The 25,888-nt window shown below is 36.6% G+C and overlaps 1 protein-coding gene and 1 long non-coding RNA gene across 11 annotated transcripts in view; one reads left to right on the top strand and one right to left on the bottom strand.

Annotated features, from left to right (window-relative positions):
- Window positions 1-25,888, top strand: part of mark3b (MAP/microtubule affinity-regulating kinase 3b) — a 64,314-nt gene that overhangs the window by 4,981 nt on the left and 33,445 nt on the right. For all 10 annotated transcript variants that reach the window (XM_082148579.1, XM_082148582.1, XM_082148585.1 and 7 more), the window contains exons 2-3: window positions 4,912-5,103; window positions 6,203-6,256. In XM_082148579.1, coding sequence (XP_082004705.1) covers window positions 4,912-5,103; window positions 6,203-6,256 — 246 coding nt within the window. The remainder of the gene's footprint in view (window positions 1-4,911; window positions 5,104-6,202; window positions 6,257-25,888) is intronic.
- Window positions 14,508-16,533, bottom strand: LOC309483042. The gene is made up of 2 exons (XR_014200475.1): window positions 15,830-16,533; window positions 14,508-15,773 (listed from the first exon to the last, which is right to left on the bottom strand). It is a non-coding gene; the product is annotated as an uncharacterized lncRNA (long non-coding RNA).

Genomic DNA, 25,888 nt, shown 5'->3' on the forward strand with positions numbered 1-25,888 from the left:
GCATGTTAATGCTTTGCTTTTCTACCTTATTGGCTGGTTTAAAATTACGCTGTGTTTTGCTGTTACTTTTACTGTGTAATGTGACATTTCTAAGTTAAAAAAATATATGAAGTTGGGGACTTAATTTAATCCACTGATAAGTAATTGATTAGATGCTGCATACATTTGTGAGTTAGCTAATCATGAAGACTAGCGGAAAAAATATTCTTCGCAATAACATTGGCGAATTAAGACCAGAAGAATGTATTATTAACAAAGTAATTGGCTCAGGCTCACTATTAGTTTATTGTAATAATGTTATTTGTTGTGGCTTGAGGATCTGTAATGGGAACTGGAGCTGTGTTCCCCATATTGTGAATTGGTTTGTGCAGTTCCTGTAATTGCTTTTGACTTCATTAAATTATTCCTGTTACCAGTATCCTTACAACATGGATAACTTAATAACCAACAGCTTAATGAGTCCCAGGCTAGTGGGCCAGTCAGGTAGCTTAAAATCAGATGTGTCATCATGTAGAATCATGTATGTATGTGTAAATATATATTTGTTTTTTTAGCATTGATAATATATATATATTTTTTTTTTCTTGAGCACCAAATCAGCATATTACAATGATTTCTGAAGGATCATGTGACACTATTCGCTATTCCACCGCCCGGCTGAACGGTTTTACGGTAAAGAATGGTTACGGTTATATTTCCACTTGAGCTTGGTTCGGCATTGGCACGATTACAAACCGCTCTTAGTCCGGAGTAGAATGCGTGTATGACGTTGCCACTCAGAATTGGTCACTTGTCTGTTGCCCGGCTACTAGTTTCTCCATAGCTGGCTAAGTGTGGAATTTGAACAAACTAAAGTAAACAAAGTTAATAATATAAATATCTGATCATCCTCCATAACGTGGTTTCTGTTTACATCTCATATCTCTGTAAACTCTCTTTGTATTACATTCCAAAGAGTTATCAGCCCCACTGTGGAAAATGTAACCATATCTATACCGGCTGGGCCGGATTGGCCGTAATGAAATAGTTTGGTTTAGTTTGGGGCGACTGTGGAAAAGCGGCCAATGCTTTACCAGCATCAGGCATCCATCTGGAATAAATTACATTTTAAAATATATTAAGAGAGAACAATTATTTTAAATGGTAATAATTTCATCACAATATTGTATTTACTGTATTTTTTTATCCAATAAATGCAGTCTTGGTGAACATAATAGTACTGTAGTATGATCCAAATTACACTGGTTCTGTAGTTTAAAGGAGTAGTTCAACCCAAAATGAAACGTTTGTGTTTATTTACTAACCCTCATGTTCTTCCAAACCTGTCTTCTGTGGAGCATAATAGGTGATTTTTCAACTATTCCTTTATTTATTGAGCAAAATAGATTAAGTAATAATCTGCATGACTAATGGTCATGTCTAAATGGAGTTTAAATGTCAAACTTAAAGGGTTAGATCACCCAAAAATGAATATTCTGTCATTAATTACTCACCTTCATGACGTTCCAAACCCGTAAGATCTTTTTGATCAAAACTTAGAGCTTTCTGTCCCTCCATTGACAGCTACACAACTACCACTATATCGCTTCAAAAAAGTTCATAAAGAGATCGTAAAACTATCGAGCAGTTTAGTAAAAAATTTCTGAAGAGACACGATCGCTTTATATGATAAACAGATTGAATTTAGGCTTTTATTCATATATAAACATTGATCAGCGAACAAAACAGAAGCTCGACTGAACATGCTAGACACGCAAGAACAAACCTCTTGAAACCTCTCTCAAACGTGCTGTGTAACACGAGATTGAACCTAATTGGTTCTTGCTGAAGCTCAGACGTAATGCGTAACACGAGAATGAACCTCATTGGTTCTTGCTGAAGCTCAGATGTGATGCGTAACACGAGAATGAACCTCATTGGTTCTTGCTGAAGCTCAGATGTGATGCGTAACACGAGAATGAACCTTATTGGTTCTTGCTGAAGCTCAGATGTGATGCGTAACACGAGAATGAACCTCATTGGTTCTTACGGAAGCTCAGATGTGATGCGTAACACGAGAATGAACCTCATTGGTTCTTACGGAAGCTCAGATGTGATGCGTAACACGAGAATGAACCTCATTGGTTCTTACGGAAGCTCAGACGTAATGCGTAACACGAGAATGAACCTCATTGGTTCTTGCTGAAGCTCAGATGTGATGCGTAACACGAGAATGAACCTCATTGGTTCTTGCTGAAGCTCAGATGTGATGCGTAACACGAGAATGAACCTCATTGGTTCTTGCTGAAGCTCAGATGTGATGCGTAACACGAGAATGAACCTCATTGGTTCTTACGGAAGCTCAGATGTGATGCGTAACACGAGAATGAACCTCATTGGTTCTTACGGAAGCTCAGACGTAATGCGTAACACGAGAATGAACCTCATTGGTTCTTGCTGAAGCTCAGATGTGATGCGTAACACGAGAATGAACCTCATTGTTTCTTGCTAAAGCTCAGACGTGATGCGTAACACGAGAATGAACCTCATTGGTTCTTGCTGAAGCTCAGATGTGATGCGTAACACGAGAATGAACCTCATTGGTTCTTACGGAAGCTCAGATGTAATGCGTAACACGAGAATGAACCTCATTGGTTCTTGCTGAAGCTCAGATGTGATGCGTAACACGAGAATGAACCTCATTGTTTCTTGCTAAAGCTCAGATGTGATGCGTAACACGAGAATGAACCTCATTGGTTCTTGCTGAAGCTCAGATGTGATGCGTAACACGAGAATGAACCTCATTGGTTCTTGCTGAAGCTCAGATGTGATGCGTAACACGAGAATGAACCTTATTGGTTCTTGCTGAAGCTCAGATGTGATGCGTAACACGAGAATGAACCTCATTGGTTCTTACGGAAGCTCAGATGTGATGCGTAACACGAGAATGAACCTCATTGGTTCTTACGGAAGCTCAGACGTAATGCGTAACACGAGAATGAACCTCATTGGTTCTTGCTGAAGCTCAGATGTGATGCGTAACACGAGAATGAACCTCATTGGTTCTTGCTAAAGCTCAGACGTGATGCGTCACACGAGAATGAACCTCATTGGTTCTCGCACGTCAAGCGGACGTGCTTGAGCTTCCTTTTACCACAACTGATGTGTGAGTTGATGAATATTTACATGTAAATAAAAGCCTAAATTCAATCTGTTTATCATATAAAGTGATCGTGTCTCTTCAGAAAATTTGGACTAAACTGCTCAATTCATATGGATTAGTTTTATGATCTCTTTATGAACTTTTTGAAGTGTCAAAGTGGTAGTTGCGTAGCTGTCAATGGAGGGACAGAAAGCTCTCAGATTTCATCAAAAAGATTAAATTGTGTTCTGAAGATGAAATAAAGTCTAACGGTTTTGGAACGACATGAAGGTGAGTAATTAATGACAGAATTTTCATTTTTAGGGGAACTATCCCTTTAAGTAATCTTGACCCAGATCTAGTTGTACTACCCAATTCTAATCACTAGAGCTCTTTTCATAGCATGACTCACAGTGATGCAGGCAACATCTTGTCGATCTGTCTCCTCTCAGGTATTGTTTCAGCCTTCAGCCACGTCATACCTCATTTCCTGCAGCCCATTTAGAGACCTTGTTCATTTTTCGTGCTGCGATCTATTCATCTACATTGAATATTATTATTAAGATGTCTGATATAATTTAAGTCCCTCTGTTCCAGATGGACCGGCATTCTGCTTGAAAACGTATCACAGATGATTCCTCGCTGTGTGAGCCTATTGTGTCATCTCTGCCTTTTGTTTGCTCAGTGATGCTAACATGTTTAATAGATTTCTACAACCATGACCACTAATTATCATCGCTCATCAACCATTACAATTATTGATTCAGTAAGGTAGCTGGGTGTTTTTGTCTTTTGAGCAATGTCGTTTGACTCTCTCCACAGTTTGAGATTTTAACATCGTCATCAGTGGAGCCAAACTTTTACATTCTTATAACTTTACATTCGCTGTCAAACTTATAGTTTTGAATGGACTTGTCATTTATAGCTTCATGTTTACATAAAAACGGATCTAGCACTGTTATACTAGTGTTAGTTATACTTGACTTGAAAGAAATATAGCTTGTCTTTAAAACAAAAACAGTCATTTTATAAAAGCACCATTTCTGAAAGAATGCAGCTTCAGTGTTTTTCAGAGAAAGAGGAAGTCAAAGCAGAAATCCAGGATATCGTCTGACATTTTGTCCAGATTACTTTATTTACATGTCTCCCTTCCTATGAGGGGAAACTTTTTAGGCACCATACTGTAGCACTAACAGATGCAGACTGGAACTCTTTGACTGGCACAGTTCACAGATTATATATCCTTGTTGGGAGGAAATGAAGATATTTCCCGTGGTGAAGCTCCTCTTTGAGGTTGTCGGGTTCAGAAATCTTCATGCAATCAGCATTTGACATTCCCTATGTTTCATTTGACTGGCATTTAACGACTACCAAAACGAAAACAGTATACAGAGATCTCCAAAGTGATTTGAATTTTAATCTTAATAAAATCTTAATAATTTTAAACTTTTCTGACACATTCTGAGAATTTATCTAATCTAAAGTTGTTGGGCTCACCAAGGCTGCCTTTATTGGACCAGAATTAGCATAAAACTGTGAAATATTACTATAATTTTTCTATTTGAATATATTTTAAAATGTAATGTATTCCTGTGACGCAAAGCTGAATTTTCAGCATCTTTACTCCATTCTTCAGTGTCACATGATCCTTCAGAAATCATTCTAATATGCTGATTTGCTGCTACAGAAACATTTCTCAATATCATCAATTTTGAAGACATGAAACTTTTAAACAGTGTATTTGTCTTTAATAATAATAATCTTTTTTTTTTTTTGTCATCTGTCTCCAGCCCACATCACACACAGATGGGCGGACTGAAGTGGCGTCCCGTCCCGGGCGGTCAGGGGCTCGCTGTCGGAACTCCATTGCCTCCTGTGCCGATGAGCAGCCACATATCGGCAACTACCGGCTCCTCAAAACCATCGGCAAGGGAAACTTTGCCAAGGTCAAATTGGCACGACACATTCTTACTGGACGAGAGGTGAGCTTTATGAAGATATGAATGGAGAAACTGGTTGGTTATACTAAAGGATATTCAGTGTCACAGTAACACTTTATGTAGAGGCAATAGATATAATGCTAGAAAAAAAGAAGTCATGCTATTTTGTAAGTAAAGTCAAACCTGTTTTTACATTAAAAGTGCCATATATATATATATATATATATATATATTAGTATTAAATATAATATATACTGTGTGTATATATAATTTTTTTTACATTTATTTTGGGATGAAATATACAGAGCCTCGCACATGCCATGTGGAGAAAAAAATATGTATATCTTGGCCATTAAATTAACAATTCGTTCCCACGACTTAATAATACATCAGCATGTTTTACTAATTCATTCCCTTGTTTTGAGTAAATCGTGCACATGATTTAAAAATGTATTTCCTTGTTTAGTAAATTGTGCGCACGATATAACGATTCGTTCCTTCGTTTAATGAATTGTGGCCACGTTGAACCTCATTGGTTCTTGCTGAATCTCAGACATGATGCGTAACATGAGAACGAACCTCATTGGTTCTTGCGGAAGCTCAAACATGCTGCGTATTATGAGAATGAACCTCATTGGTTCTTGAGGAAGCTTACTTAATACTTAATAATTACTTGGCTTACGTAATAATTCATGCCTCTGTTTTAGTTAAATCAAAACGAGGGAACAAATTATTATAATGTGGCCAAGATTTACTAAATCGAGGAAAAAAATTATTATACTGTGCACATGATTTAGTAAAATGAGGGAACAAATCATTATCTTGTGCACAATTTACTTAAAGCGAGGGAACAAAATAGTAAATCGTGGCCAAGATTTACTAAAATGAGAGGAGAAATTCTTAATTCGTGGCCACAATATATATACAGTATATATATTTTTTTTGCATGGCCTGTTCATGGCTCCATAGAAATATGAGCTGGATTTGTTCCTGACTGCGTTTGTGGGATTCACTCTGATGTTGAGTTGAGCTGTAGCGATAAAACCATCAAATTGATGCTCTTTTACTGGCGACTCGTCAGACCTCATTGAACAAGGCTGTAAAATGTATTTTCTTTCCCTTCTCTCTCTTTTTCCTGCAGGTGGCCATAAAAATAATTGATAAGACACAACTTAATCCTACCAGCCTTCAAAAGGTAAACATTTTAGGATTCTTGCTGAACTATAAAAATCCTGTCCCCTACATTCTCAGTCTCCCCTATCTTTCTCTTTTGCTGGTTTAAGGACAAGAGCGTGCAAGAATGGAATCCCTCCATTTGTCCTTGTAGAGCGAATTAAACATTAACCAAATATGAAGATAGCATTGCTGTACTACTTTGCAAGTTCGAGGGACAGCTGCCTTTGGAACACTGGGTTTTATTGCTTATTTTTATAATCATCATAGTTAGCGTTTTGATTTGGCATTAGTTGACATGTTCATTTTCATCAGCACAAGATGCAGACCAAAATCAAAAGGACTTCTGTTCAGAGTGGTGCATGATGGGAGAGCAGTAGCTGATGGAGGAACCCTCAGTGGACTTGGATTTCAGAGGCAGCTAATAATAGCATAAGCCGAGAAACCAGAATGAGAGGCTCGAATAATAACTACACATTTGCAGAGCGCTTAGCGTGGGTCTCCTGGACTTTGTTGGTTCTGATGTCATATTTGGTGGCAAAAAATAGTTGTTGTTTTTTCTCTGGATGGACCATATAGATCACATTGTCACATTGAGGTCAATGTGAGGTGTTGATGTTCTCTTCCACTGGCTGCCCTTCCCTATAATTAGCTGGCACTTGTTTTTTCCAGGCCATTGATTTAGGCCGTTTTCCATTTGCGAGCCGATTGACAGTCCATGGCTCAGGTTGTGTCTCTGGAGGGGAGGCGATGATTAGTTTGGGACATAAGGGGCAAAGACTGGGTATGACCCAGTCCCAGTGCAACCCACTGCTTCACTCAGTACGTATTTCCAATTAAGAAAGCAGAGGTGTAACCCTGGCATCCTGGCCAAATTTGCCCATTGGCCTCTGTCCATATATATATATATATAGCGCTTATATACTGATTGGCTTCATCACAAACTTCCTTGTGAAACATTAAAGTAGACTAGTGTGATCAACAGTGCAATTTATTTTCATATTTAATATTTCCAAAATTATTCAAAAATATTCAAAAATAATGTTTTTTTTACTCGAAAAATGAGATGCCTACACTCAGATAAATGAGGCCTATGATTAATCAGATGCAAATAGAAATATGAAACCAGTCCTAATTGAAAGAGAACAAGTTAAAGGAACACGCCGACTTTTTGGGACTTTAGCTTATTCACCGTATCCCCCAGAGTTAGATAAGTCCATACATACCCTTTTCATCTCTGTGCGTACTGTAACTCTGTCCGACGCACCCACCGCTAGCCTAGCTTAGCACAAAGACTGGAGGTAAACGGCTCCAGCTAGCATACTGCTCCCAATAAGTGACAAAATAACGCCAACATTTTCCTATTTACATGTTGTGATTTGTATAGTCACAGCGTGTACAAATAACAATGTCACATGAGACACAGCCATCTTCTAACCGTATACATAATGGGAACTATATTCTCAGAAGGCGAAGCACTGCTACTTGGGCGGAGTGATTTGCTCGCAGCACCTGAGAAGTCCTGTGGTGAGGAGGAGAGAGTTCGCTAAGAGTAAATCACTCCACCCAAGTAGTAGTGCTTCGCCTTCTGAGCACAAAGCACAACATGTAAATAGGAAAATGTTGGCGTTATTTTTCACTTATTGGGAGCAGTATGCTAGCTGGAGCTGTTTACCTCCAGTCTTTGTGCTAAGCTAGGCTAGCGGTGGGTGCGTCAGACAGAGTTACAGCACGCACGGAGATGAGAAGGGTATGTATGGACTTATCTAACTCTGGGGGATATGGTGAATAAGTCCCAAAAAGTCGGCATGTTCCTTTAACAAAAAAATGTAATCCAATATTGGGTGATAATATAGCATAACAAGTGATTTAATAAGCTATTTTTTATAGGCAGGTCATTTTTGACCAGGAACAAAAAAAGTGTTATAGGGTTTTGAACATAACCTGAGGGTTAAATAAATAGTGGAACCGAGATTTAAGACAATATGGAATGGCAAATGGTTTACTAGATCATGTTTTTGTAAGTGGTTGGCTGAAATTGGTTTTTCAGTGTCTGATACTGATATATAGAGACCAGCTGATGGCATATAAGACCATGACATATGTGTGAAAATAATATTTGAGTTTCATAAATTGGTCTCATTTGTATCAGTTAAATTATACTTTATTTATATATTTATTTTCAAATTTATGACACATTTATTTAAAAATAATACGCTAATTTTTGGAAATAAACATTTATATAACATGGCAATGCTTGAAAATTTACTAAAATAATCTTCAAATGAATGCAAAAGATGGGAATGTCTGCTAATTTTGCACATAATGCCTCAAAATCTTAATTTTTCTCACTAATTTTAAACATGACTGATGTATACTACAGTTCAAAAGTTTTAGGTCAGTAAGAGTTTTTTTAAATAAATTAATACTTTTTCAGCAAGGATGCAAAAACTGGAGAAGTTATACTGTTACAAAATATTTCTATTTCAGATAAATGCTTCTTTCTATTCATCAAAGAATCTTGAAAGAAATTTATTGCGCTTTCCACAAAACACAATCGTTTTCAGCATTGATAATAAGAAATGTATCCTGAGCAGCAAATCATCATATCAGAATGATTTCTGAAGGATCATGTGACCCTGAAGACTGGAGTAATGATGCTGAAAATCCAGCTTTGCATCACAGGAATGCATTTCAAATAAATTTCAAAGAGACTTCTTTCAAAACCCCAAACTTTGACCAGTAGTGTACGTTCGAACCCGACGAGACTACAAGCAATATGACTAATTTGGTCTAAATGCCTCAGTTAACGAAAATTCAAAAGTCAATTCTTTGGTGTCAAGGTTTTTTTTTTTTATTGTTCCATCATAGTATACTTTTTCATTTGTATTATTTATCTCACCCTCTGCAAAGATGTTTGCCATCTCTGCTCATAACTCATGTCAGCGGGAGTGTAAAATGACTGTCCGTCTGTACTCCATAGTCCTGGGCGGGAGGCTGAGTCATCATTGCTGATTCAGACCCTGCAGCCGTAACTCACTTTCACTGCTTGACATTTCATAGCTCTGATATCTCATGTCTGATCTTTCGTATTATAACGGGGGAAGGGGATGTTGGGGTAATGGTAGTCTCAGCCTCAGATGTCATGCCTACGGACCTTTGGCTGAAAGTCTGACGCATATTGCACACAAAATGGGAAACACTTTGGGAATTTCAAAGTTCTCATCTTATTGGTTGAATTCTACAGGATTTCCAGGAGACATCTGTGTCGCTTTCTTATACGGTCCACCTGGAAACAAAGCCGATGCCAAACCCCCTCATGGAAGAAGAAAACCATCACGTTTTCAACTGTGACAATGAGCACGTTCACATGCACACCAGTACGCTGATAACTCATAAAAATCAGCTTATTGAAATAACCTGTTATCCGGGTTTACATGCAAACCAATAACCAGACAACGCAAGAAAACTGCATTTATTAATAAATCAGGTTATTTAATTTGTTGTGTCAGTTGTGATGTTAAAGCATAAAGCATAAAAAACCAAAGAAGAGTATTGCAACATGTCAGCGGGAAACTTACAGCCCATATATTATCCTCTCATGCAGTTAATGATGCAGCATTTTGACTGTAGGCTCCCACTTCTTCTTCTGCTGCACGAGATGAGAACACTTTTATAATTTTTTGGGTTAAGAAAGAGTCTGAGTTTGCGATGTATTTCCTCCTCCCTTACTGTAGAGTCTTGATGCGCTTAAATCCACAGTAAGGACGCGTGCGTTCCTGTCACACATCACGACAGAAAGTAGGTTAATGCTTAAATTACATGCTGAGCAAAATCTTCGTAAAGGCCAAAAATGTAGCTGTGACATTCGGTTTATGACCTTACTCCGATAAAAGAAAACGGGTTAACGCGTTTACATGAGCACGTGCATTATCAGCTTATTATGCATAACCGAGTTAAGAATGTGCATGTAAACGCACTCAATGAGAACTTATCAGGATCAACTAAACACTGGATTTTCAAAAGTATGTGAAATTCATGGCGCCATTGTTGCAGTGAACTTGCACAACGTTCTTGAATGAACAATTTGTTCGATGCATGCCGGTCTGTTATCGTAGGGACATTTTCATGTCTCTTAAACATGACGCCGAACAAAATGAACTGTGATTGGTTGCTGTACATATCAGATGTCCTCTTGGACTGTCCTTGGCCAATGAAAGCTGCTATGGAGTCCAGACCTTCTGAATGTTGAAATGTTTTAGTTTTTTTTCTTACAGTTGACTAGAAGAGTTTCTGAATTCAGCTTTATGTTTCTATCCTTATCTTATTTTTCACTTTAGCATTAGATTCAGCATCAGGTGCAAAAACAACCTTTTATAATGGCCGTTTATCTGTGTATGGATCTTTGGCGGAGGTCTTGAGAGTTGTTTGTTGTGTAAGTGGATTGTTGTTTTCTTCTTTGGACTTGCTAATGAGACCCACATGTGGGAGTGAATGGGAAGTGATGACCCCGTTTGGTTAAACAATAATACTGTCAGTAGTGGATGGTTGTCAGTACTGGACCGCCCCAGACAATGGTTGGGATGGCAGTGCTAAAATGTGTCTAAATGTCTGACCCATATTGCCGAAGTCCATAACAATCCTTGCACAAATAAAGAGGTTATTATCATAGTTATGCTATAGAAAAGTTTACTAAAGGGATAGTTCACACCAAAATGAAAATTCAGTCATCATTTACCCGTCCTCATAAACCTGAATGACTTTCGTTCTTCTGTGGAATACAAAATAAGATATTTAAAAAAAAATCTTGTCTTTTTTTCATCCATACAATGAAAGTAAGTGGGGTACAGTGTTGTTTTGGTCTTCAGTGTTCATCAGATTATCTTCTTTTATGTTCCACAGAAGAAAGTCAGTCAGACAGGTTTGGGACAACATGAGGATGAGTAAGTGAAGACAGAAATTTTGGGGTGAACTTTATTAATTACTCACCCTCATGTCGTTCCAAACGGAAGCTCAAGCATGTTCACTTGACGTGTGAGAATCAGTGAGATTCATTTTAGTGTTGCGCATCACGTTTGAGCTTCTGCAAGAACAAATGAGGTTTGCTCTCGCACGTCGAGCAGGTTCGGTTGAGCTTCTGTTTGTGTTCGCTGATCACTGTTTAAATGTGAATAAAAGATCGAACATATAAAGATTGAGTTTCTTCAGAAAATTTTGACTAAAGCGCTCGATTCATACGGATTAGCTTTATGATCTCTTTATGAACTTTTTGAAACGTCAAATCTCAGATTTTATTAAAAATATCATCATTTATGTTCAGAAGATGAACGAAAGCATTTCGTGTTTGTAATGACATGAGGGTGAGTAATTCATTTTTAGGTGAACTAACCCTTTATTTATGTTTCAGTTGATTTCAGGTGTTTTTAGCCGTTAATATATGTACAATTAAAGACCACACCTAATCACAGTTAGAGTTTTGTGGCTTGTAGTTAATCTCTATGCTAGTGTACTCCTAAACATTGACAAAATAACCTTTTATATGCGGTTAAAATGTAGGCTATGGTCTTTCTCTTCTGGGACAATAAAGCAAAAATATCAATGTACCTTGAATTTGAGGGCATAATTTATCTATTAAAGGAACACTCCACCGTTTTTTGAAATAGGGCTTATTCACCTTCTTTCCCACATTTAGATAGGTGGGCAAATGCATTTTTGTCTCAGTGCATGCATTGTTTTAGTTTGACAGGGTCGGCGTGAGCTTAGCTTAGCATAATGAATGGAATCCTTTGTTGCCAGCTAGCATGTCCTGAATAAAAGTAATATAAAAAATAAAAAAAACCCTACCTAATTACTTCTTGTGGCCTGCGTATTCACAACAAGTACAAATAGCGATGCAGATTAACACTAGGCGATTTCCTATGCAGATATTGACTTATATATTAAGGACTATATTAGGGGGAAGCACAGGCGAAGCACTGCTACTTGGGCGTGATATCTCTGCGCCCAAGTAGCAGTGCTTCGCCTGTGCTTCCCCCTAATATAGTCCCAAGTCAAAATCTGCATAGGAAATCGCCTAGTGTTAATCTGCATCGCTATTTGTACTTGTTGTGAATACGCAGGCCACAAGAAGTAATTAGGTGGTTTTTTTTATTTTTTATATCACTTTTATTCAGGACATGCTAGCTGGCAACAAAGGATTCCATTCATTATGCTAAGCTAGCGCCAACCCTGTCAAACTAAAACAATGCATGCACTGAGACAAAAATGCATTTTCCCACCTATCTAAATGTAGGAAAGAAGGTGAATAAGCCCTATTTCAAAAAACGGTGGAGTGTTCCTTTAAATCTATTTATCTATTTTAAATAATTGATTTATTATCCAATACCACCTTCTTCTTCTTCTTCTTCTACTTCTTTATAATAATAAATGTATGCATTTTATTGGGGAGTATACATATTTTCTAGCGTTTATTTAACATATCATACCACACCAGTATTATTACTATTATATAGTATTTTTATTTATTTGTTTGTTAGGGTCTTTAAATCCCAATAAAAAATAAATAAAAATAATAATGTGGCATGTTCGTATTTAGGATACTTGCCGTTATTTTTGCGGTTTATCACTAAGCAAAAGGCACTCTAAGATCATATTGCTGCTTACAGTGCAATAAAAAAACAAAAAAACATGCAATAAATACTAGATATAGAGGAAAATTGCTATGCTTAAAACTGAGTCAGTTTTACACGTCTTGGAGCCGTTTCATTTGGCATGCAGCGCTTTGCCATTAACCTTAATATTTAAATACAGCATCCACCCACACACCTCAGGCCCTCTCACAGACAATGACCACTTCTGTGCTTCCCAGAGCTTTTTCTTCTTCGTCTCTCACCGATGCCGTTTGTATTTGCGTTGGTGCGACCACTTACGCAACCGTAGAGAGTGGGAAGACAGCCTCTGGTGCTGGTTCCATCTCCTCGTTTAAAATTAACCTCTTTTTATGTTACGAATAACAGGTTGGGAGTCAGCGATCGACAGGCGCTGCGATCGAGTCAAGGTTGAGAGCACGGAAGCACGCCGAGCACTCAATAGCTAAAAGAAGCGGGTGAACGTCATCATTGCGTGTTTTCAGACTGCGCATGTGGGTGTACGTGGGTGTCGATGTAAAGGAGAAGTTCCGTTCAAAAATTGATTATTTAATTTTTTTTCTGCCACCGGTATCCTAGAAACTCGCACTCTTTCTTGCAGCTTGTGAATGAGGAACATCTGAGATCAGGGGATGTGAATGAAAATGGAATGAGTCACCATTTCTCTCCTCAGAGAAGACTGAAGTTCATTCTTGAGCACATCGCTCTGATTTGGTCTATAGCAAAATCGTCCAGCACTTGCTCAAATACGTTTATTTCTGGTTCAGCCTCTCCTTTGTGTGTGGCCATGAGGAAAGGGCAGGGGTATTTTTTAAAGTACAGGCACTCTTCTGGATGGGTACCAGGGCTGCATGATAGCAATATGGCTTTGTACAATTGTCAAATCGCGCAGGCTATGTTTAAATTAAATAAATATATGCAAAATACTGCTTGCATGTCAATTAACAAATAGTGCCGTTCTTCATTCAGCCGCACATATAGTAGTCAACATTTGAAGTGGATCAAAAAAGTTCATCAAAGTTGTCGACAAGAACGGATATTGAACGGGTAAAGGTTTTGATCCACTTCACATTTTTATTTGCCACCAACCCGTCAAAATAAAAGCTTAATGGTTTACTGTTAGAAAATGAAGACATGTATTAGTATTGTAATTTCACAGTGAAATCAATTTTTATTTTACAGTAGTATTATCACAATGTTTCTTATTTTGTTTTAAGGTTTGTATTAAAAATCACAATCAAATCATACAATGATTATAGGCGCGTTCGCTGCATGTCATAATTACGAGATTTCAACACGTCTTCGTAGAGTTCGTAATTACTACTTGTAAGCTGGGGATTTTTTTGAGAGCTCCTACTTGTACCATGTGACCACTGTACCACCTGATCACTGCAATTTAATTTAGGCGTTGATAGTGGTGCCATAGAAATACGTAATTCCCAGTACGAGGAGATTATGAACAGCTCAGAGTAGAACGTCACGTGTTGTCATCTCGAAATTGCGGTGATTATGACATGGCGTGAACGCAGAATATTATTATTTTGTAGTCATTTTGAAATTGTTGAAAACAGTGGAAATGTGACCTATCAAAACTCTAGTGAAAAGAGGTTGTTGTTTTTTTAACTCTTCACTTTATTGTTACTTAAAAGGTTTGAGTTTTTTTTTGGAAAAAGTATACCCAAGTTTGAACCCTAACCCTAAATCGTTTAACCCTACAAGGATTACCTCAAAGTAAAAGTTATATTTCATAAACAATATTTTCTTTTTTATGCAGATGCACAACCCCAGAAAATCACCTCACTCTACAATGATACATTTTTCAACTCATCTGGTGAAAATTCCTTCTTTTTTTTTTTTATCGCAATAAATGTATAAAAAAAAAAAAACGAAATATAATTTTTCTCCAATATTGTGCATTCCTAATGGAAAAGCGAAGGTTCAGGAATGTTCAAAGCCACAAAACCTCTGCAGTCTGGCAGCGTTTTGCGGGCCTGTCTTCCCGCTGGCATTGACCTCATTTCGTGCTTGCATCATCCAGAAAGCAATGCATCTGTGCAGGTCCATTTGTTACTTGTCTGACTAATTATGTCTGGATTTGCCCTGAGATTTTGTAACATCTGGATTGGTTATTTTTCCTGTCCTCCTTCGGTTATCAACTGAAAATATGAATAAAGAAGCAAGATCACGTCAATTACTTTTTAAAGATGTAAAATGCACAAATGTGGTAGTTAAAATCCTCAAGCACAAAGGCAGGACTTTTTGGGTCTCTCCGCTAGCCAGACATGCAAATCTTCAAGTTGCTACTTTGTTCTTTTTTATCTCAAGTTTTGCCAACTGGACTTCCATAATGGACTTCCCATTTCCTGTTTTTATTCCATCAACCAGATTTGACTTTTTATTGTGAATTTCTCTGGTGTGCCTTCCTCTAACAGCAGCACTTAGAAATTGTATTTAAGCAATTCTCACTGCATTTTTATTTTTTTTCTAAACGAATCATATCCAATAGAATGAAGTACACAGGAAAGCTCGGGAAGTAAGAGTTTTTGTGCTGCATGGTCTAAGTATCAGATATTAATAGCACAGTACTGTGTGATTTCCATATACAATGGTACATGGCACTTCAAAGAATGCTGTAATCATGAATTTCACCATTATATTTTTACTATTTTTAGGACCATTTTCTTTGTAAAATTTTCATCTTATAATTAAGTGCATTTTCCTCTAAAATGTTACCTTACTGTAATTGAAAAAAAATTTTGCTTTCACGGAAATCTTTGCATCATTTTATGAGGAATAAAATAACCAAATTGATTTAATCCCAAATAACCAAAAGTTTAATCCCATGAATCAGTAAGGGATATGTTGAAGTCACATTAGGACGCTCTTTCAGAGCTACACACACACACACACACACACACACACACACACACACACACACACACACACACACACACACACACACACACACACACACACCGGGATGGCCTGAATGCATTTAAAGCAACATATCCCTAATTGGTTTAATCATCAGGTCTACCCTTGTTTGAAGAGAAAAGGGGCAAAGGTGTCAGGATTATACAGGGGTCGGTCACATCGCATCCTATCCGGTGCAACACCACCCAGATGGGCTGAAAGCTCTCTACATCTCTATTATCTGTTTATCCTCTTCTTGTTTTTGTTCTGTTTGTGTGTCGAGGATGGAATATTTTCTTCATATCTGCCTCTCACTCAGTGGAAATTTTTTATTAGATGCCAGCCAGACCTTTCAGTGCACAGGTCGTGTTTCCTGGAACTCCAGTTGCTCGCACGCATTTGAGTTACTGTCTATGATGCTTACTATTTAGATAAGATTAATTTTTTAAAACCACATATGAATTACAGTTAACAAAAGACATTACATGCATGCAATGCATATGGGCGGGAGAGAAATTTGTAGTTATTTCTAAGATAGGAGCTTATAGTCTGGATGTGAGTATCATGCAACATCATATGCTCTGGATGTGTGCATGTATGTGATTGTGTAATTTTACTGTTATTTACACATATTTCATGGACTTGAAGCCTTTAGGACTCTACAATTGACTTGTGAGTCAATTCTTAGGAAAATATTTTTAATGAAACGAGACCAGATTTAGTTTTTAGATTATAATTTTTTTAAACCCTTTTTATATATAAATATTTTTTTTAACGTTATTATTGTTTATTATTTAGTTAAATTATAGACAATCAGCCATTATGTACACATTTGTTTTTTTGTTGCAGAAATTAATACTTTAATTCGGCAAAGGATGCATTAAATTGGTCAAAAAGTGACCGTAAACATTCATAATGTTACAAAATATTTCTATTTCAAAGAAAAGCTGTTCTTTTAAACTGTATATTCATCAAAGAATAATGAAAATGCAGCACTGTAGTGTACATATTTAAGAGATTCATAATTATTTAAAGAATTATTATAACTAGTAATGCAAGGCAAGTTTATTTATATAGCACATTTCATACACAATGGCAATTGAGTGCTTTACATAGAAGAAATTTAAATAATAAAAAGAAATAAGAATAATTAGTAAATAATTAGTACCTGTAGTTCAACTGGCTCTACTAGAACCACTTATAGTATTTTTTTTAACCCAAAATGTTGGCAAATAGGTCATAATAGAGGCGCACCAGGCAGCAAAACACGTTATCTTGAAGCTTTAGTTACGGTATTCGAGGATAGTTTGGAGAAGCGTTGTGAAAAGATTCATATACTGCGTGAGATTAGATTTCCCCAGAATTAACTGAAAAACAGTTGATAATTTGCGCCTTTGTTTTTACCAAGGTTGTGCGAGGGGAAAACACATTCTCGTTTGATTCAGACAGGATTACCACAAAGTTTGTCTGGGAAACTCAAATTTACCTAATTCCGTCATGGCAAGTGAGTCGTGTCCAATTGGAGCTAAAGCTGTGTCACAGTTAACCGAAATTGTGGCTTTCCTCAATTGATTGACACATTTGAACTCTTTCAAAGTCATATTATACTGTACATTGTTATAAAACTATGCTTGGGCGTACAGTTTTTCTTTGAAATGTGCCTTTGGTTTCAGCCTGGACGTTTAGCGTCTTTGATATTTGTTTAGATTCAGGTTGTTGTTTCGTCTGGTATTTAGTCTATCTTTTGGTTATTTCCGTCTTGTCTTGTGTGTGCGTCTGGCACAGTGAATGACTTGTGAACAGTTGGCTGTGATCAAAGCTGATTCTCCAGCAACTCAACATCTAAACCTAGAAGCTCCATAGTTTTGAACAAAGGAACATCTAAATATTTAGATCTTGAAATTTCTATTTTGAGTCCCTGAAGTTTTTTTTATGTCTGCATTTGCTGTCATAATAACTGCCTAATGTAATTATTCACCTTTCTCTGTCTAATACGCTCTTTGTTGTTAAAAAAAAAAGTGAGATAGAGAGAGAGCGAGATTGTGACAGGTACAAAAAACTTTTGTGCCTTCTCAGAGAACAAATTTAGACTTGTCATTTTATTTAATGGTGGTGCTAAGGCAGGAATCATTGTTAACAATGACAGCAAACCCCTAAACCTACATATTAAAGGGACAGAAAAAAAAAGACAATTCTGTCATTTACTCATCCTCATGTTGTTACAAGCGTGAAAAGGGAAAAGTGGAGGATTGTGCTGGTCACTCGCTGCATCATTAAAGTGGTTTATAATCATGCAATGGCTTTGTGTGGGAATCCTGAGAGTCTTCTCCTCAAATGTCTTTTTTTTTAAGCTTGAATGCCTCAGTCCCATTTATTTCTCATAAAAGAGCAACCAGTTCAGTTTAAAATTCTTGTTTTGTGTTCCACAGAGGGGAAAAAGTCACATACAGTACATGAGGGTGAGTAAGACCCTGTTTCCACCTGGTATTAAAAGGTTAGTTCACCCAAAAATGAAAATACTGTCACCCTCATGTTGTTTCAAACCCGTATGAATTTCTTTCTTCTGCTGAACACAAAAGAAGATATTCTGAAGAATGTCGGTTACCAAACAGTTGATGTGCCCCATTGACTTCCATAGTATTTATTTTTCCAACGGTAGTGTATGTACTAAGTACATTAGCAACCGCAAAGCAATGTCCCGGCAACCGCTCAGAACAAGCACCACTCACACTACCTTACCTTAAGAAAAATATACAATGTAATTATTGCATCTTTTTCTTTTATGGCTCTTTTCGTGCTTTCTAGAAGATCCTAAAACAGGCACTTAATGAAGCGCTAAAACGTAATCAGGAACAACCAAGCCGGCATTCTGTTTTTGCCACCAAGCATTCTGACTCTTTTCATGAGCCATTTGAGAGCGTTTCATGTTCTCAGAAGTGGAGCGGTATGAGGAGCGGTATCTGCTGTTTGCATGCACCTTAAACGGGGAAATGAGCCATGGAGGAAGTTAAAGACACAAACACGTTAACATGCTGGCGAGGAAAAGTGGGCTCTCGTCCAATTAGGCCAGCCGAGAGATTCCACTGAGCGAATCTTCTAATGTTCAGTGATTGTGTTCATTCACCCTTTAGTGCATTCAAACTTGTTTTTTATTACTTTTTCTGAAAAAGTGGGAAGCTCTTTATAACTTGCCCCAATAACCTGGATGATGGCAGCCTGGAGTTATCAAAAGAGGAATAGAAAATGAAGTCTTTTAGGAAATAAATATCACCCTGGCGATTGAGTGAGCGCTTAAAGCTGCCTCATATCCTTCATCTGTGGATTCTTTTCTCTACCTAAACGTGTCTGTGTGTCCCACTTTCACATTATCCTTTTTCTAAAATGTCCAAAAGTCATCCGAATTAGGTGGACAATGTTTTTCCTTCTGCCCGAGAAGGAACTAAATGAGCTTTTGAGATCTGAATGTTGACTAAAGTGGGAAATATAGTTTGAGTCATATGTTTGTGTGTTATGTAGCACGTGTATTGAGCTTGACTTCCTGTTGTGGTTTTTGGTTTAGGGCCATTCTCTTTGAAAGATCATAAAGTCAAAGAGAGATGGTTCCTTTTATTAAAGTAAGCAAAGTTGGGTTTTATGTATTGTTTATCTTGAAGGGGTTTCAAAAATGAAAGGCATGAAATGGCCCTTTTAATATTGTGTGTTTGTTCTACTGTAGAGTTGCATAATGAGTTATTGTACATTATCTGTCCATTAGTTTAATAGGTTCTGACACTTTACTCTTGAATCGTTCTCTCCTATGTAGTCAGTCAGTGTGTGTACATGTACATTATTGTTGAGATTTTTGACTAACACATGGATTTGTTGTGGCGTGAGGGGAACTAAAATAGCTATATATAGTAGTGATGGGCAAAGATTAATCGCGATTAATCGCATCCAAAATAAAAGTTTGTGTTTGCATAATATATGTGTGTGTATTGTGTATAATTATTTTGTATATATAAATACACACATATGCATGTATATATTTAAGATTTTTTTTAAATGTATATATAAATTATTTATATTTATATATAATATAAATTATGTATAAATACATATACAGTATATACATGCAAATATTTCTTAAATACATGCATATGTGTTTAATAATTATACACAGTACACACACATATATTATGCAAACACAAACTTTTATTTTGGATGCGATTAATCGCGATTAATCTTTGCCCAGCACTAGTTTATAATGTTTGTTAAAATGTTATTAGTATTTTACATTATTTCTGAATGCATTAATAAAATGCGACTTATATGAGAGTTATTGTTTTTTCTCTCTAAAAAAAGCAGTTTATATGTGTAGCGTTTTTTTATTTTTATTAAATTTTTTTTAACCATGCCGCAAACGTTTTAAAATGTCTTAAATGACTTTATTAGGGCTGTCACGATTCTTCGATTAAATTGAGAGTACTCGATTTAAATGGCAATAACCGGCAAAATACCTGAAATGGTGCATTCCACTGACAAGAATCCATGAATTGCATTATTAGACCGTTTTCTAAGGATGCACGATATATTAATACCATTTAAAAACTATATTGTGAATTCACAAAGGCTGAGATTCAGATAGATAGATAGATAGATAGATACATTTCATCAGATATGTAAGGTAAATCTTTTATAAACCTACGCCAACACAGGAGAATACATCAATATGTTTCTAAAGATGCAAACTGTTAATCGCGATTTCAAAATAAAAGTTTAACCCCTCTCTCTGAGTTTGCATATTTTGATGTCCACATATTCTTGTTCAAGACATTACAGTGGCTGTAGCATTTCTATCTTAAGTAGCCAAAGTATTAAAGATTATGTAAACATTTAAATGAAATGTCGTTTGGCCAATATTAAACAAGGATTTGATCTGCTGTAAAGTGTAACAACAGACAGTTGGTATATTTGTTTATACATAATGTACATATAAGATAATTGTTGCCATTATGTATTTTAAGTGTTGTTCTATAAAACTATATGATTACTTTCTTTTGATACTTTATTTGAACCAAATTGTATTTCCTCATTGTTGTTATAATGCATTTTAAATCATTTTAAAGGCTTAGGTCATTGCTCTTTAGATTTTTATTACCACAAAAAATATCCGATTTCTTGATCGTCAAAGTAATCGATCCATTACCAAAATAATTGTAGACTTTATAAAATTACTTATTACTTTTTTAAAACGTTTAACTGATAGTGTTAATTGGTCAAAATTCTTACTGTCAGTTAAGAATAACCAGTTGATTATGAGCATCCCTACCCAGCACAGTTTGTGAACCGCTCATCGATATTACCGCAGCAGCTTGTGTATTTGTGTATTTGTGGTGGTAAAAACTGTGTGTGCAGCGTGGACAGCCCTTCTCTTTCTAGGTCAGTACAAATGAGTACATCTCTGTGAGGGAGTTCCTGTTTATGAGATGTGCTGAGAGAAGGGAGGAGTGTGGGGTGATTGTTGAGGGACCGCTGAAGTGTTTCCTGTTTCTCCACTGCTGTCCAGAGTGACCAGCGTGCGATTGGTGTTTGTACAGTGGTGGGCGGGGCTGTTTTACTAACCTCAGGAAATGAGCTTGCATTTTTTGCTTTTCCTTCACAGGCCCATCTTCACAGCATCCTTTTCAGCATCCACATTTTTAAATGATAGTGTATATGTATTTTTATTTATATATTTATTTTTGTAACCTCATATTGTTGTCTGGAGAAATCTACCGGGCTAAAAATAGCTTATTTTTGCAAGCTCATATCTCATTATTTTAGATGTTTACCAGTGACTGGTTCTTTGTGGGAACTGGGAACTAAAAGCATGAATTGGGCTTGTAATTGTTCCTGTCTGCCGTCTTTGAAGTCGAGTTTAGTACTGTGCACGTTCCATCAGCCAATCACACGTTGTCATAATATAATTTTCTGCATCTCCAGAGTGATTAGTCACGTGGCATTTACGGCTCAGGTGATTAATTACTTTAAGTACTTTAGTTGCTCTTATGGTTGGGAAAATTCCTTACGGATATTATTTGATAACTAATTGCACTAGTGTATTATATTGAAAGGCCTACATACCTGATTATGCAAATCTGTTTGGCTTTTAAGCGAATAGAACAGCGCCGACAAAAACCTCTTCCTGTCACTTCAGAAGCTCTGAGTAGAGATGAGCTGTTTTCTGTGGTTTCCCAAACTAGCCTGTGTGTGCTTATAAAACTCGACATACATCTGTGGCCCTTTTCATTGGTTCTTATTGTTCGTAATTTAACGTGCACTGTAAACTTTAGTTTTCAAAGTTGTAAATATAACAGATTATACAAGAAAATACTATTACACTTTCTCAAACTTGTTAATAAATTGTGTACTGAGTGAAACAGGATATTCATTGAGGAAAAAAGTGTAGGGCGGGAATTGATTGGATCATGGAAAGTGGGCCAGACCTGAATGAGTTAAGTCTTTTGGTTATGGTTACTCCTGAGATTCCTAGATGGCATCAACCAATGATCCAAGTCATTACCAACCTTGACTCATTCTGCCTCCTCATGACTGTGTCTGATGAATTGACAACATTCATGCAACTTTATCTTGTTTTTTTTCCCAGGCGTAGAACCAATGGCAAAAGCAGAGGGTCTTCAATGATTGCAAAGAGGAGCGTCATCACTTTGTGAAACTAGTGAATTATTCAGCAAGTGCTGTTGTTGTTGTTTTCCCACAGAACACCATTGAGAGTATTCATTGTGAGAAACAGGAAGTAGCTGCCACTTCAGTGCATGTGAAAACCACACGTTTTAGAGATGCGCATATGGACAAAAGTGCATGTGCTGCAATTGTGCTTTAATGGCACAATGACGAACATGTGCACGGTAACGCACATGCATGGGAGCGCTTATCAAAAATACTGAGCTGATTGCTTGTAGGATGTGTTACAGACAAGATTGCATCTATTTACAAAAGTGCATGTTTCGTGGAGAAAGCTTTTCTCTGCAGGCAGTCTCAGTGCAGCTGCACACCTACACACTACACACACCCAGCGTCAAGCACTAGATGTTGAAGAGCATGGTGTCTGCACCATGTGTTATTTACAGGAGGACATTCAGTCCATCTAGAATTTGATGAAGTAGACGGGTAGGTTATCACCTCCATCTCATTCCAAACCTACTGGTCATTTTTCCCCATTTGATTATAATTTATGAGGGAATGGAGCTGTCAAGCTTCAAAAAGGACGCATAATAGAAGTCTGTCAAATCATTCTTCAGTCACACTTTAGATTTGGGTCCAATTCTCACTATAAACTACAACTTTTTACTGCTTATTAACAGTTAGGAAGGTAGTTGTTAAGTTTAGGTATTGGGTAGGATTAAGGACTGTAGAATATGGTAATGCAGAATAAGGAATTCATCTAATATGCATGCTAATAATAAGCATCTAGTTAATAGTGAGAATTGGACCCTAAACTAAATTGTTGCGCATTCCTCTAGTCTTATCTGATTGATACAAGCACTTTATTTATTTAAGTTATTTTATTAAGTTTTAAGTTTTATAATACGTTAAAATTTAAGTAATTATTTATTGAAAACAAACCGCTCTTGATTGATACTACACATACACTTTAACTTTTATTTTATTATTTTGGTTTTTATTACTGTTTTATTATTTTCACAAGTTGAAATCTAAGTCCTTATTTATTAAAAACAAATTACTCTTTTGATCAAATTGATACTACACATGCTACATTGTATTTATTTATTTATTTATTTATTAAGCTGTTATTGTATTAAGTTTTATTATTTTCATAAGTAAAAATTTAGGTGATTATTCACTGAGAATTTTTTTTCTCAAGTTTGATATAATTGATATTACACACACACTACATTCTATTTAATTTATTTAACAATTATTATTGTTTTTATTATTATTTTCATAAGTTGAAATTTAAGGGTTAGGGTTTGTGACAAACTTTGATTATGTTTTGTATCTTATTGTAATCTCTACTTTTATTTGTGTGTTTAAGTAGATCATAACATATAATTTTGAAAGTAATTATTTTTTTTATTTTTTTTAGAGTGTAGTTTAAACTAATTCAGTATCAGTAACGTTTTGAGTCACTTTTCAGGATCAATCATTTTTAATTATCAGTTCATTTTTATTGTAAGTTAATGATTCTTATTTCATATTTTTCTCCTGAACGCCTAAATGTGTCATCAGTGAGTGTTTGTTTTACACTCCCAGCCAGCAATGTGCTGTGTTGACATCTAAACAGGAAGCTCTGGGTGGCCGTCCACAGTTTGTCATTCCCATGTCTGATACTGATGACTCATCACTTACATATGGTGATGTTAAACAGCTGATGTTCCACCTCTAGACGCTCGGCATGCCCATCTCCGTCTGGATGGCTTCCGCTCATTAGCGGAGACCTCGCTCTCTTTAATGAGCGTTCTGTAATGTGTGGCTGCGGGCTGAAACGACTTCTGTGCGCTCTTTTCCAGACCATGTGCTTCCAGCATCTCGCTCTCTGAGAGGAAAAGCCCCAGACCGTGGTCTGTGTAATCTGCTTTGCCAGTTTAAACACCATCAGCCTGTTATCAAGGCCCGATTATCACGGAACCACCGGGGAGTGTTTTTATGCTTTGGTAGAATCAGTATTTCTTACTAAATTCTGCATATAAATGTTTAATATAATTTATATAATATAAAAACAATATTATTTTTGGTTTGTTGCTGCTTTGTTTTTAAAGATTTAGTTTTTATTAATGTAATTTAAAATTTCAATATTGTCATATAAACAACCAGTCAGTTTTAATACTGCTCACAAATCTTAAATACACAAATTAATTCTTGTTTTATTTTGAATTTAGTCAAATTTAGTGTTCATTCACACTGAAAAAAATTATTTGTTGAATTTAATAAAAAAAATTATGTAAGTGGTTGCACACAATTGATTTTAGCTACATTTAAACAAATGCATTAAGTTGAACTAAAATTGATTGTTCAACTTAATGCCTTTGTTTAAATGTAGCTAAAATCAATTGTGCGCAACCACTTACGATAATTTTTTTTAATTAAATTCAACAAATAATTTTTTTCAGTGCAGGAAAAGATTAGTCCGTCTAATTCGAACAGAAACTGATGAGTTTGGGAATCTTTATGACTGGAATAGTTCACCCAAAAAAAACAAAAAATGATCCCATAATTGACTCGCCCTTAAGCCATCTTAGGTGTATATGACTATCTTCTTTCAGCCGAACACAATCGGAGAGTTAGGCTACATTTAAATAATATCCTGGCCCTTCCCAGCTTTATAATGGCATTGAATAGAGCTAGAGTTTTTGAAGCTACAAAAAGCGCATCCATCCATCCATCATAAAAGTAATCCATACGACTTCAGTGGGTTAATAAAGGCCTTCTGAAGCGAAGCGAAGGTGTTCATCAGGCTGATTCAAACCAATAACTCACGAACTCATGGTTCATTTCAACATCCGGCACATGAATTGTAACACTACATTTTCTGTATGGCTGTTTTGAGATGGCGAAGACATTGTAATGTGTTACAGATGAGTTATGCTGCCTGCCTTTACGTTTTTTTTTCGTCTCATCACATTTAGTGAAGCCTGCATATTTGGGTAAAATATGATTTCTTTTGCTATGGCGCTGTAAATTCAGCAGCAGCAAATAAAGCAGAGGCAAATAAACTGCACACAATGGCTATACGAACAGATTGTGTTACCGCTTTTCATGTTTTAAGTCACAGGTTGTGTATACTGCTAAATTTAGTCTTTTACACTCTAGCCCGTTGAAATGAGATGCCATCATTTAGGTCTGGCGCGCTCGGGGCGGCTACTGTACCACAGCTCTGGGGTTCATCGGCCGCATACGTCCACTTTGATGTCAGCTCAGTTTATTCTAGAGTGCCTGACCGTGTCCACATGTTCTGATGTGTGAGAAAGCATGTTTAAAGTGTTTGTATTGGTGCTTTAGTATAGATTGCTTGGGTTTAGTACATTGCTGGCCGACTAAGGGCTTAATTAGCCCTGCACTCAGAGGCTCGTATTGATTTTTGCTAGTTTCTTCTT

The sequence above is a fragment of the Leuciscus leuciscus genome (genome assembly GCF_965113295.1).
Source record: "Leuciscus leuciscus genome assembly, chromosome: 19".
Taxonomy (NCBI): domain Eukaryota; kingdom Metazoa; phylum Chordata; class Actinopteri; order Cypriniformes; family Leuciscidae; genus Leuciscus; species Leuciscus leuciscus.